At 41.7% G+C, this 13,363-nt stretch overlaps 2 protein-coding genes across 3 annotated transcripts in view; one reads left to right on the top strand and one right to left on the bottom strand.

Moving 5' to 3' along the window:
• The window catches only part of MRPL18 (mitochondrial ribosomal protein L18), a 643,474-nt gene that overhangs the window by 159,136 nt on the left and 470,975 nt on the right, over positions 1–13,363 (top strand). The window lies entirely within an intron of this gene.
• UTRN (utrophin) overlaps positions 1–13,363 on the bottom strand; it is a 386,688-nt gene that overhangs the window by 308,925 nt on the left and 64,400 nt on the right. For both annotated transcript variants that reach the window (XM_069786921.1, XM_069786920.1), the window contains 2 exons: positions 2,892–2,984; positions 1,333–1,410 (listed from right to left, as the gene is read on the bottom strand). In XM_069786921.1, the coding sequence (XP_069643022.1) occupies positions 1,333–1,410; positions 2,892–2,984 (171 nt within the window). The remainder of the gene's footprint in view (positions 1–1,332; positions 1,411–2,891; positions 2,985–13,363) is intronic.

Here is a 13,363-nt window from a genome sequence, read left to right as displayed (position 1 = left end):
ACAAATCAAAAAAGTGGAAATTCATTACACAATCATACTGCTCATCAGATGGACGAGGTTCACAGGATCACTTGAAGATCTACACCTTAGGCTTGTCTGATCTTTACAGTACATATTTAAACGCTTTTATAAATTATTTCAAAAGTTATGAATATTGTATAGCCCACAAGCTCTCAGCAACAGAACACAACTGCTTCTCAGTGGATGCCTTCTCCCTTCATCTTAACACACGCACACTTTCTAATGAAGTTAAGCAGTAGGTATAAATCATGTACATGACCTTAACAACCTTCAGCTAACTAACACCACCTGTTTACTTCTAGAAACCCAGATCCTGCCAGCTTAACGAAGAACTAATTATTGTAATTCAATATTATTCATTTATTATCTTCATAAAATAAATAAATTTCAAGCTGGAAGGAGTCATTACTTATCCTTAGAAAAAAATTAATCAAATTTACAGTACCTCAAAGAAGAAAAAAAAACCCAAACAACTCACCACTAACTTTGGCTACTTCCTAGAAATATGACACTAGTCCACCAACACAGGGGGGAAATTGCAGTATTATACAGCATGTTTGTATCACTCTTCAGTCAGCAGTTTACATAAATGTCAGTGCCTTTTTCCATTAGATGTATTTTATTACCAGAACGTTCTTAAGTTTAGTGCCCTGATACTCACAAATAGAAATTCTAACTATAGAGAGTACTCTTATCAGGAATTATTCTTCAGGGGGAAAATAAAATCACTTTACTACAGCACTACTTGCTTCCAGGCAGTAAAAAATAAAACCAATAATTATTCTCATTTTTCTTAAAGAAGGATTGGGGTTTGTTTGTTTGTTCTTCTGATGAGTTACCAAAGCTCCAAATTAGGAACAGTCAGTACATATCTGGCAGAACTGACAGATGTCAACAGAAAGATCCTCGTGGATTTTGAGAGCAGGACATGAAAAAACAGACACACAAAACCTGTTATACCCTTACCGATTTTTGCATAAGTTACTCATCTTCACTGGAAATTAGTTCTTTGTCCTGCCAGGTTCATGAGCTATGCATAGCAGAGTTTCAAATCAGCTTTGTTTTTGGAGCTGAACACTTCTCAGCAAAACACAGTTTAGTTAATACCATTATTAAGTTAGCATTTTAAGATTTCACAAAATTGCCAGACACTGAAATTCTACATCAGATATGGAAAACTGAGAACAGTTTACCCATCTCGCTGAATTCTCATTTTGGGTACCAAAAATCTTTATTCTCTGCATTTTGAACTCATTTACACACAGGAATAAATTAAAGAGTTATCAAAAAGTTGTGGAAAAACATGCTTACGTTGTTCTGATGCAAGACCTGCAGTACTCGGTTCACATTATTTAAGGCATGTACTCGTGTGGAACCTCGTTCTTTAGGCTGAAAAGAAAAAGTTACAATCTGTTCGCACCAGAATTAACTTGACAGATCAAACAAAATAAATGATAGAGCAAACAGAAAATGCCTTAAATTTTCTCCAATTTTTTTTTTAAATAGAAACAAAAACCAAACCAGCTCATCCACAACAATTTAAAAATAAACATCAAAATGAAAACTGGTCAGAATAGTATTCCTGAATTTGAAGCACATGACAAGCCTTGGATTCAACATACATTTCAGTTCATCTTCAGCAAGTCCAGAATTTTTATTCCCAGCATCTGCAGAATTATAAACTGGCAATACAACAGCAAAGTGGGAGTTCCCGGGGAAAATCTGAGGGTTTTGAACGTTTGCCAGAGTAGTTGAAATTTTTTGGCTCCCAAGAGGGAACAAGCAGCAATTTGTTTTTCTGGCACTAAAAGCCTGCTAAGTCTTCACATACTGGGAAGAAGTTACGCTTCCTGACTTTCCCTTCCTTTTAATATCGGAGGAAGGGAAGGGGGGAAAAAAAAAAAGAAAAAAAAAGGAAAAAACCCACTGCAACTCTTTACAATACCTGCCAGTCCATTTGCTTTTAATCACTGTAATTTAACTCCTGGGGCAGAACATGATCATACTGCAAGAGCATGGAGCTGAACTTGGAATACAGTAATCAACAAAATTAGAAACCAAAAAAAAAAAACCTTACATTGTCTTCAATATACTTCAAATCAGACCACAACTCATTAGAAGTACTAGTAAAATGCATCTGTTTAAAAAACAAAGCAAGCTTGCAAGGTGAAATTACAAATGGCTGAAGGTTCCCCAGAATGTAAATAAACAACTCTGAGATTTATTATAAATAGTGAAATCAATAATCTAATCCCCAGGGATAGCACAGGTTTCACCATGCCTCAGGCATCTTTTTGAAGAGGCATTGATGTTAGCAGGAGAAGAATTTTCAGCTCCACACACGCTCTTCCAAACAAGACTCGAGTAGTTTTTAGCCCTCTCCTATTAGTAGGTCATAAAGAATTTTTCAATGGAGATGCAGATTTTTGTATTGCCTACTAGCTGTTATCATTTTTCTCCCGACTTTTTTTCTTTTTTAAAGGATCTTTCATGAGCTTATTTGAAAAAGTCCACAGGTATCCAGCTAAAGGCTGTTCTTCCAGATCATCCAGAAGCAGACCTTTAAAAGATCTCTATTAACAATATACATTATGCAAGTAACACCCCTGGCTTTACATACTTTGCTAAACAATGTGTTTAACCCTCAAGAAAAGGTTACACAGCTAACTTCAGCCTGACCCTATATCCCATGAGTAGAGTTCATGGGAATTTCACTAGAACTGTAGAGAGCAAGTATGTATTACAAGCAAAATAGATTTTTAAATAAACTAAACTAAAAGAATCACATGCCACAGTTTGGGTTTTGTGCGTTTTGTTTACTTGGGTTTTTTTTAATAAATGGCAATATGACTTACACACATTTCTCTTACCAGAGGTTTCCCTGTCAGACCCTCCAAAAGGTCCAAAAGCTTCCTTCCATCTTTCAGATCCGTGAACATGTCCTTAACTGGGGGCTTCCCACTCTGCAGAAAAAACGAAGCAGTAATAAAGATAGTGTTTAAGTAAAACCTCCCTGAAAAAGGCACTTTTTCCTTTTTATCTTTCACTTGATTCTTATTTAGTACTAAACGTAGTAAATAGAAGCTAGGGCACTGTGACAGCTATCAGGAAGGCATCCTTCCCTTCTTCAGCATTTTCCTTCTCCCCACCTCTATGACTCTGTGCATCAGCAGCCTAGTACCGAGAAACTGAATAAGCACATCCTGGTTCACGTTAGGGTAGTTGTGTTAACATGCAAAGACGGCAAAGAACAAAACTTGGCAAATTTGAGGAGTCATTTGAGAAAGAATGCTTTGGTCCAGCTCCATCTAAAGGAAGAAGAAACTGGGGCTTTTCAGAAAGAAGCTATTGAGTCAAATTCTCTCAGATTTAAAAAAAAGAAAAACCCAAAAAGGACTTGGAATTGAGCCCTGTATAAGGGGCTGCCACTCTTCTAGACAGGTAGTAGATCAAAAGGTGCAACATATATTGAAACAAATTAATCATTTTCTCTGCCCTGGAAAAAGAAGCAAAATGTGAAATTAAGAGCTATTCTAAATCATACATTTCTAATATTCATTTCCTTTGGGGGTGGCGGGACTCTGTACAAGAACAGTGGTACATGACAGAAGAACGATTAAACTTTCACACTCCCTTTTACTCTTATTTCTTCTCCAACCCTAAGAAAGTTAACATAGGAAAGTGTTCCAGGGCAGGGGGAGAAGACACTGGCAGCCAGCGGCTAAGTAACTGCATTTGCTTTGTAATATTCATCTGCTGACTGCCAGGAGATCAATTAAGCTACTGCTTTCAGTGTCTCTTTGAAGTGCCAATTTGAGAAGAAAAGTATTTTCTAAAAAGTACATAAAACTCTAATACTGCCTTTTTCTATCACCTTGACTTTATAACATTGCTCTTCAGAAAGAAAGCTGTCAAAGGCCCATCTTACATGATATGAATTAGCTGACATAGATCTCCTCTACCTTCACTTACCTCCTCCTGCCCTGACAGCTGCTTGTCATTGCCAAATACTGGCTCACAAATCAGAGAGCGAGCTGAACTTCCCACTGAACCCCATTTTCTGGCAAATATCTGTTGCTCTCCAAAATTCATAAGGGTTTTTCTTAAGTGTCCACTTTAATTAGATTTGATACTACTAAAACTATTCACAAGAAATCAGAGTTGAATAGCTGCAGAGCCATATTTTAATCTCCTGTACAGAAACATACCTAAATGTAACTCATAGTATCAACCAGCTAAACAGTGGCAAGAATGATCATGTAACTAAGGTCACTTCTTAAACTACACGAATGCTAGCCCCAGTGTCCGATATGAAATTAGTTTTGCAATGAATTTTTGTGACAAATTTATGCTCCAATTACTTTCGCAAGTCATGCTTAAAAATGTGTATATACACATGTTGACACATACTTAGGTAAAGGGTGTAGAAAGGTACAGAGCTGTCAGACCAATACCAGATAGGAGTATTTGTGAAATACCAGCATTTGATAACTTTCTGCCATTACATATTGTCACTTCCCAAGCTCAACTACACCCTTTCCAGCAGAGCAAGGGACAAGACTTTACTCCTAGTGCATGCACTTATCACAGGTGATTCAGATGCTTCGCTGCTGCATAGCAAGTTAACCAAACCTTTAAAGCATACTGGAGCAGGAGAACAGGAATACCTAACAACAGATGCAGGGAAGCTTCTTGTACAGTTTATAGTGTATAATGTGAGGAGATGATCCACAGTGCAATTACCCCAGATGGCAGAAAAATTTGGTTTAAATTTGGTTTGCATCACCACACAGAAGATACTAAAAGTAGGTTGGTAAGGGCACGAGGAAATTGTCCATGTGTCCAGAAGAGCAGACAGAAGGAACTAACAGAGGTCTCACTGGATGCAATACAACTCAAACACTCGTCATGAAAGCAAATAGCTGTTAGCCATTGAAGCGTGGGGTCTCACAAGAGCAGAGTAGAGGGGAAGAATCACCTCCCTCGACCTGCTGGCCATGATTCTTTTTCTGCAGCCCAGGGTACGGTTGGCTTTCTGGGCTGTGAGCGCACATGGTCAGCTCATGTCCAATTTTTCATCCACCAGTACCCCCAAGTTGTTCTCGGCAGGGCTGCTCTCAATCCCTTCATCCCCCAGTCTGTACTGATATTGGGGGTTGCACTGACGCGGGTGCAGGACCTTGCACTTGGCCTTGCTGAACTTCATGACATTCACATGGGCCCACTCCTCAAGCCTGTCAAGGTCTTTCTGGATAGCATCCCTTCCCTCTTGCAAATCAACTGCACCGCTCAGCACAGTGTCATCTGCAAACTTGCCGAGGGTACACTCAAACCCACTGCATGTCATTGATGAAGATATTGAACACTACAGGTCACCATATGGACCCTGGAGGGACACCACTTGTTATTGATCTCATTTGGACATTGAGCAGTTGCCTGCAACTCTCTGGATCCAGCCATCCAGCCAATTCCTTATCCATCTAAAAGCCCATTCATGAAACTCCTATCTCTCCAATTTAGTGACAAGGATGTTGTGGGAGAGAGTGCCAAAAGCCTTATACAAGTAAGACCTTTATAAGTATATAATTAATTATAATTACATAATTAAAACAATGCAGGAAGGAGCAGCAGAGACAACATGTGATGAACTGACCCCAACCCCCATTCTCCATCCCCCTGTGCTGCTGAGGAAGGAGGTGGAGAAAACCAGGAGAGGAGTTGAGCCGGGAAAGGGGGGGCAGGGGGGAAGGTGCTTTTAAGATTTGGGTTTATTTCTCATTATCCTGTTTTGATTTGACTGGTAACAAATTAAATTGATTTTGTTTTTTCCCCAAGTTGAGTCTGGTTTTTTGCCTGTAACCATAATTGATAGGTGATCCCTCCCTGCCTTTGTCTTGACCCACGAGCTTTTAGTTGTATTTTCTCCTCCTCATCCCACTGGGGCAGGGAGTAGGAGTAAACAAGCAGCCTTGTGGTGCTTTGTTGCCGGCTGGGCTCTAACCACGACAAGAGCATATGGCCTTCTTTCTTCTTTTCCCATCCCCTCACATGCAAGAAAACAAGCTGAATGACTTCCTGCTTTCAGTCATTCATTTCGACAGGTCATGGTACGTTCCAGCCCTACGCAATACAGCCTGCTGTGATGGTGGAAATAATTCAGATTTGCTTTCTCAGGAGAATGTTTTTTCCATTTCACTGGCCATCAGAGAACCACGTCCTGCTGTCAGTTTAAAGAGTCAGCAGAAGAGTATTAAATTATTTCTGCAGTCTAAGCTACTCCTTCCCGGTTTATTAAAGTATCCACTATCCTCAAAACGGAGACACAGAAACATGCAAAGCCTCTGCATTTAGCAAAGTCTAACAAAATGCTCTCTATGGGAAGGAAGTCAGTTCACAGGAAGGCTTCTACAAGTGCAGGGTGACTGAAGTTGGCTAAGAAAGGGCTGCAGCACCCACCCTGCCAAGCCCATCACCACCTCCACCGCAGCACACCCGTCAGGAAGGCTGGAAACCTGCTCCTCCAGCTTCCCACACCCACCTGAGGGACATGCAGGCACCCGGTGGCAGCGGCCACCCAGGCAGCCCCAGTTACCCCATCAGGGCACAGAGCCAGCCCACAGCACTGGTGTTGCAATGGGAGCTGAGACCGTGCATGTGCTGCACTCTGCTCTGCTCACACTGCCTCTTCCCACCCATGCGTTTTCCTCATACCTGGACACACGTTTCCATGAGGGATCTGCTATCTGAGCCACATGGTCTGCAAGCAGGAACATCACTGCTCTGTCCTCCTGTGCACAGTGCAGCTGGATGCTGCCCAGCTTTCCTGGGATGCAGTTAGATAGCAACCTGCTGTGCTTCAAGAAGTCTTCTGCTTTCCTTTTCCAGACAGAACAGCTACGTATCCCAGCTTCTGACAGCTGTATGACTAAAAGTTTATTAAGCTTAGAAAGGAGCTGGAAAAGAATTTTATACAATGGCAGCCCAAGGGATGGTCCCATACATCCATTTCCCAAGGCAAGGAAAAGCTCTGGGGCAATGCTGGCAGAACGGTTATGCATGCCCTCCTGCACCAGGCACGGGCCAGCTCAGAGCCTGGCCAGGCTGCTGCCATCACCACCATCTCCTTGTGAGAAAAGAGATATAGAGCCCCATCTCTTTACCTGTAGGACCCACCACTGAGCCTACCGGGGGAGGCTGCTGCAGCAGCGCAGAGGCAATCTGGGAACCACGATTCGTGACCACTAAGGCTGGGCCTGTGCTTCTAGTCAGGGAGCCTAATCCAAACCAAGCTCCAGCAGGGCCAGGAGCACTCCGAGCCCCGACTCCGACCCACCACCAGGCACCTAATGGGCCCACGGAGACAGCAGCGCCCTGAGCCGCAGCAGGCTGGAGCAGGCAGCCCTGGGACCAGCTCTGTGCTGGGGCAGACTGGCACGCTGCAGCAAGAGCTAGGGCTCTGGGGAAGGGCAGAAGTCCTCTCCCACCCTACAGGGTAAAGGCATGGGGTGCTGCAGATTGCTTTCCCCGCCATCCCTGCCCACACACATACCACTCACTCCTAACCTCCAGAGAGCAATCTGGCCTTCTGAAACAAAGAGTCTGTACCCACAGATGTACACACACACAAATAAATATATGTATCGGCAGTATATAAAAAGCATACGTCTGTCTGCATCTCTGTAGAGTCCTGCCTGGGACACAGTATGCTAAGCCAATCTAAATTTCTCCTTTTTGGAACTGACAACACTTTACTCACTTTCTACACACTTAAAGACTAAAGAAGTAGAAAGGAGTTCAGCTGACGCCAGCATCCCGTAAGGAGAAGCAGTCCATCACTGGACATAATGGATCAAGAAATTTAAGTAGTTGCCTTGTAAGAGTGACAGTGACAAACCATACTTAGCCCTTCAGCAAGGGCAAATGGCTAGTCACGGTTGTGTTGGTAAGTACTTAAGGAGCAGCCTACATTGTGCTAAGCACTGTACAAACACAAGGCAGATAATGGGTCCTTTCTCAAAGACAAAATAGGGTCCAGTTTATACTACAAAGATAGTATAAAGGACAGGCAGGGACACACCATGTACCAGGAGAACTGTGCCGGTTCAGGGTGTGAAACATTCACATCCCCCTCACTGAACACTTTTATCAGTTAACAGAAGGTAGTTTTTCTCTGCTTTGCCTATGTTTGCCGTGACAAAAAAAAAAAAAAAAAAAAAAGCACTAGCAAAAATCTCTTTCCCTCAGCCTGTCCAAGAGGGCTTTGCCAGCAGAGCTGCACACACAAGAGTTGCTGTAGCAGAGACAAGGGCTTGATAAAACAGACAAAAGAACATAATTAACAGACTTAACTTAGAAAGAGGCCATGTTGGTTCCCCAATGCTTTAAACTGGCACTGACAGCAGGAAAGGAGCTGATTCACTTCAACAGGGGCAGGCATAAGGGAAAGACGAAGAGGGAAGAGAAAGGGAAAGGAAGGCAGAGCAAGAGAAAGGAAAGTAGAGAAATAAAAGCTGGAGACAGTACATAAACTGGGGCTAGGCCTGCTTGTGCTCCTATAAACTTGACATGGTGACACAATTGTTATCTACCACAGGGCTCATGCACAAGGATCAGAACCAGATCCAATCCATCACATTACATTTATTCCAACAGACATTTTGGTGCCAGCCTTTGCGCTAACACGAGTAGGGGAGGGAAGAGACAAAGAAGAACTTTCGCTTGTTATCCACAGCAGAAAACACTCTCATGGGGCAGCAGCAGCGGTTTCTGAATGATCTTTGAGCTGGAGACCAGAGGCTAGCCATACGTGGTAAGACCAGTCACTACAGGCATCGGCTTTGCATGTTCCAGCGAGACACCGGCACCATTTGGGAAGGAGAGCCCACTCACAGTGATCTCCTCCTGGCAGTGGCAGCAGCACCCTTCTCACATGCCCACTGGCCGTCTTCCAGCCCTTCCACCTGGATCAGGTTTAAGAGGGTGACTCGCACTTCCTTGTGTGCATCTAGGATTACTTGCAGAGAAGGGTCATCCAATATGACTGGGCAGAAATCATTCCTTCTCTATGCCAGAAAGCGTTCCCAGGAAATAGAGGAAGCTATAAACAAAATCCAGACCAGATTTTTTAAGAGTCATCCAATGCTACCGACAGTAGAAAGACCAGCCATCAACATTTACAGTTTGTTCTACTGAAGCCACACACAGTTACAAGGCAGCAATCTTCCTTGAATATATTTTACAGTAGAACATTCTTAACTGTCCCTTTATTACTAATGGGGAACTGTATCAAATTGAGCCAAGTTACAGAGAATTAAAGGGAGTCACAAATTCTTGGTAAGACAAAGCCTCCTTTTTTTTTTTTTAACACAAGCTATTATTTGTCATTTTATCACAGCTATTTATGCTCTTTGTGTATTGTTTGTGAACATGAAGTTATTTGCAAAGTTAACCATTAAAGAAGTCTTAATGTCTATCTAGTTTAACTAGAAACATGCCGTTTTCTCTTATGTCATCATAGTTACTGGCAGCAGAGAATTTACATGTTCTTTAAATCAATAATTATTGAAGGTACATTATTAGACCTAACTCTTTTCCAATAAATGAATGCCAGAGATATTCGAGAGTAAGAGATAAGCCACCTCTACTTCACATCCTCCTCAGTGATACCGATTCAGACCTCCTAGTGACGACATCAAAACCAGGATGAAAGGTCCTCTCAGTTTCACAGTAACATACACTGGCTGTCACCAGGGAAGTAACACAGATTGTAAAAGCATACGTATGACCTTCACCACCCACCAAGGGAACGCAGCAGACAAGTTCTGGCCGCTCAGAGCAGTGCTGGGAAAAGCCCTAGTTGCCATTTAGATCATCTGCCACCTCAGAAGCACCAGAACACCCTGAAAGTATAATAGATTGGAAGCAGTACATCTTGATTTTTCCATCAGATTCTTCTAATCTTTCAGTGTCACTTATATGAAGGTCAGAGTTGTCTTTGTTAATTATTTTTAACCAACAGATGACTACATTTAACCTCTAGTAAGATGCTCAGTAAATAGGTCAAAACAGCAGTAGAGATGCAAAGAGCCCTTTCTCCTTTTTCTTGAGAAAGGGGAAATATTGAACAGGTTGGGCACTTTAACCAGAACATGAACCATGCATAATGTTCAAGTACATTCCTAGGGAACTCATGGTAACCACCTACTTAGTTTAAACTCTATTACAAACACAAGGAGTAAGAACTACACTTTATCATGACCAATACAGAGTAAGAAACATGTCAAGTGCTGCTACATCATGAGGCCAGTACATGGGAACTCGATGTGGGAAACAATTCAGAAAGCGAAAAGGTCATTGCAAAAAGTAAACAACTGTGTCAACCAATAATCTTGCCAATATCTAATTTAAGACCATAGTAATTGTTTACAGAAGTATTTTTATTAAAACGTGATACTTTTTTTCCATTCTCTTTCCAATGACATGTGGGAGTTATACGACAGCATACATAAATACTAGCTAAACTGTGACAGATGTATTTTAGTTGAGTATACTCTACTCTATCCTGAATGTCAGAGTAGTTGTGGCATCTCTACACAACACTAGTACCAAAACTATGAATTCAAATACCAAGTAAAAAAAAAAATAAATAAAAAGTTACAATCACAGGAGGAAAATACCTTATAGGCCAAACTGAATATCGCTACTGGAGCTTAAAAATAATTACAAACAACTAAATAGCTATTTAAAACTCCAGACTAACAGGGGAAAAAAAAAGTAAGACTCAATAGTGAGATATGCTGGAAAGTTTGTTTCTACTAGATGACCAACATGAGTTTAAGGAGCAGCAAAGCTGAAAAGCTAAAGATAGCTCAATCCACAGAACACCTGAAATACTTGACTGACAACATGATAGAATGAGGGAAAACATATAAAAGCAAATACTAGACATAGCAAGGCAGCAAAACAAACACAAGGCATCAGCAACTCTCTGTGGGTCTTTTTTTCTCCCCAATACATCTATTAATGCATTTACATAAGCTTACGTTATTATAATACGTTTAATGTAACAGTACTAACCTCAGCTTGCAATTAAGCCTCATTATGTATCATTACCAGCAGGGGCAGTTGGGACCATATTTCTTATCACTGTCAGTTATTTCTCCTGTAAGACTGGAATGTTATCTTTTTTTTTTTTTTTTTTTTTTTAAAGCCAACTAACTTCAGATTGTAACTTGATTCCTTAAAAAAAAATTCCTGCTGACCAGGTTGACTATTGTTCTCATTAGCGATTAACAGGTAAAGGGACAGATTTGCTTCAGTGGCTCTACCAGGTTCAGCTCTAGTGCCTGAGAAGGTCACACAAACACAAATACTCAAACACTCCAACAACTGGGATGATAACTGACACCATGAATCAGAGTCAAACTCTATCCCAAAGCCCAGAGCATTAACCAAAATCATCAGTAATTACAGTTTGTATTACTATACCAAGCTTTGAAGCCCAGTAAGGGAAATGCTGCCTGCACCCTGTTCTTAGAGCAGAAAACTTTAGCACTTGAGAGGAAGGCAGAAAACTGGCAATTCTCATGCTGTAGCTAAATCTGGGAGAGATCATGAACTGCTGTGTATTATCGCTTTGATGCTGTAAATTAGTCATCCTTACCATATCTCATAACCTATTAGAGAAGAAAAGATTTATTTTCCTGCACCTTGATTAATTCACATCCCATTTGACCTCTTCTCAGAAGGAGGGACTAAGTAATCCAGTTAAGAAAAAAAAAAGTAGACTAAAAATTGAATTTTTAAGACCAGTTCATACAAACACTAATTCTTTTCCATGCACGTTGTTCCTCAGGTTAAGGCCAAATTTTTCATAAGCTTTGACTATCTTTGAGTGAAGTTACATTTTACAGTTTAATTCAGTGGTAGAATACAGCAGGAACAAATAGACTGGAGAATATTTTACCAGCAGTCAAGTATTTCCTTGCTTGCACCACAAAAACTAAACTGGAAAAAGGAGTACAGACCATCTTAGGTGATGTCTCCTTGGACAGATAAAATTGCCTAATCAATCTTTTTGAACTCTCTTCTTGCATGACTAATACATTAAACTCCATAAATCTCCTTCCCCCCAAAAATCCCTTCTGAAATGTCTTTGGCCTCAGGTATCTTGGGTCATGTAAAATGAATTATCTTGAATAGGTATGCTTTTGTCTTTAAAAAGATTTATCACGTTTGCTAAGAGTCAGCAGTAGAGCAGCAAAATGTCTTCAGGAGTATGGGGTCTGACATTTACTATTATGGTAAAACAACCCTTAGAGGAAAGGAGAAAATTAAGGAGCAAAAATGGTGGAAAAGATCTATGCAGCATACCACCCAGAAAGTTAGATAAGACTTTGCAGTTAGCAAAGAAATTAATGCCTGGTATGATGAGGGAGGACCATTTTCATTTTAAGATGCATATAAAGCCATCACATCGCAAAGCACTCCATGTACAGCACACCAGTTTGCCTACTGCCCCGTCTTCTCTCATCTTTACTTTATTTGGTGTCCTTCCAGGGGAGGGGACCTGGCAAAGCCCAGAAGAGGAAAGGCACAGGAGCCCCAGCACCGAGCATTCGCCTTCTCACAGGCTAACCTAGACCTCAGCCTGGAGGATGCAGTCTGCTCCCAAGCTGCGCCTCAGCCTCTTCTTTGCTTTTTAACCCTAAACTGAAACGCATTTTGGAAGACCACATAGCAGGGGAAAACTTAAGATGCTGTAAAAGCATGGGAGGTCTGGGTTTACCCACGCCGGCAGGTCCTAGCTCCAAACCCTGCCAGTGCTGCAGCTGCTGGCCAGTGCAGATGTCAGGGCACCAGCACAGGACCTGGAGGATCAGCATCGTGGAAATACATGCAACAAGAACACTGCAAATGCAGAAGTAAGACTGTACAAGGCTTCTGCATATAAGAAGAATGAAATTGAGAGCTTCGATTGGAAAGAGATGGCAGTACATGACAAAAAGGGAAGGGAGGCACAGCTCTCAGGCATGTACAGGCTTTGAATGCAATTCCTGATGCCTTGGAACAATGTCCCCACCTGGCTCTGTTCAACAGCCTTCCATACCCAAGTCTTATGACTAGGGGAGCAGGGAAATCCAGTGTCATTTTCACTGAATACCACAAACTTCTCTGGGGTTTTATGTTCTTTTAGCAGAGCACAACCTTCCTAGCAATAAAGTGGTTTTGCCATCCCTGTGGGAAAACTTCCCAAATGTAACGAGGACACCATTCACTGGGGGAAAGAGCGAGCCTTAGTTTGCCCGTGCTGGATCTATGAACTTCCTCTAGAGTGACAGCA

The sequence above is a fragment of the Haliaeetus albicilla genome, chromosome 7 (assembly GCF_947461875.1).
Source record: "Haliaeetus albicilla chromosome 7, bHalAlb1.1, whole genome shotgun sequence".
Lineage (NCBI taxonomy): Eukaryota > Metazoa > Chordata > Aves > Accipitriformes > Accipitridae > Haliaeetus > Haliaeetus albicilla.
This window is presented reverse-complemented; position numbering and strand designations above follow the sequence as displayed.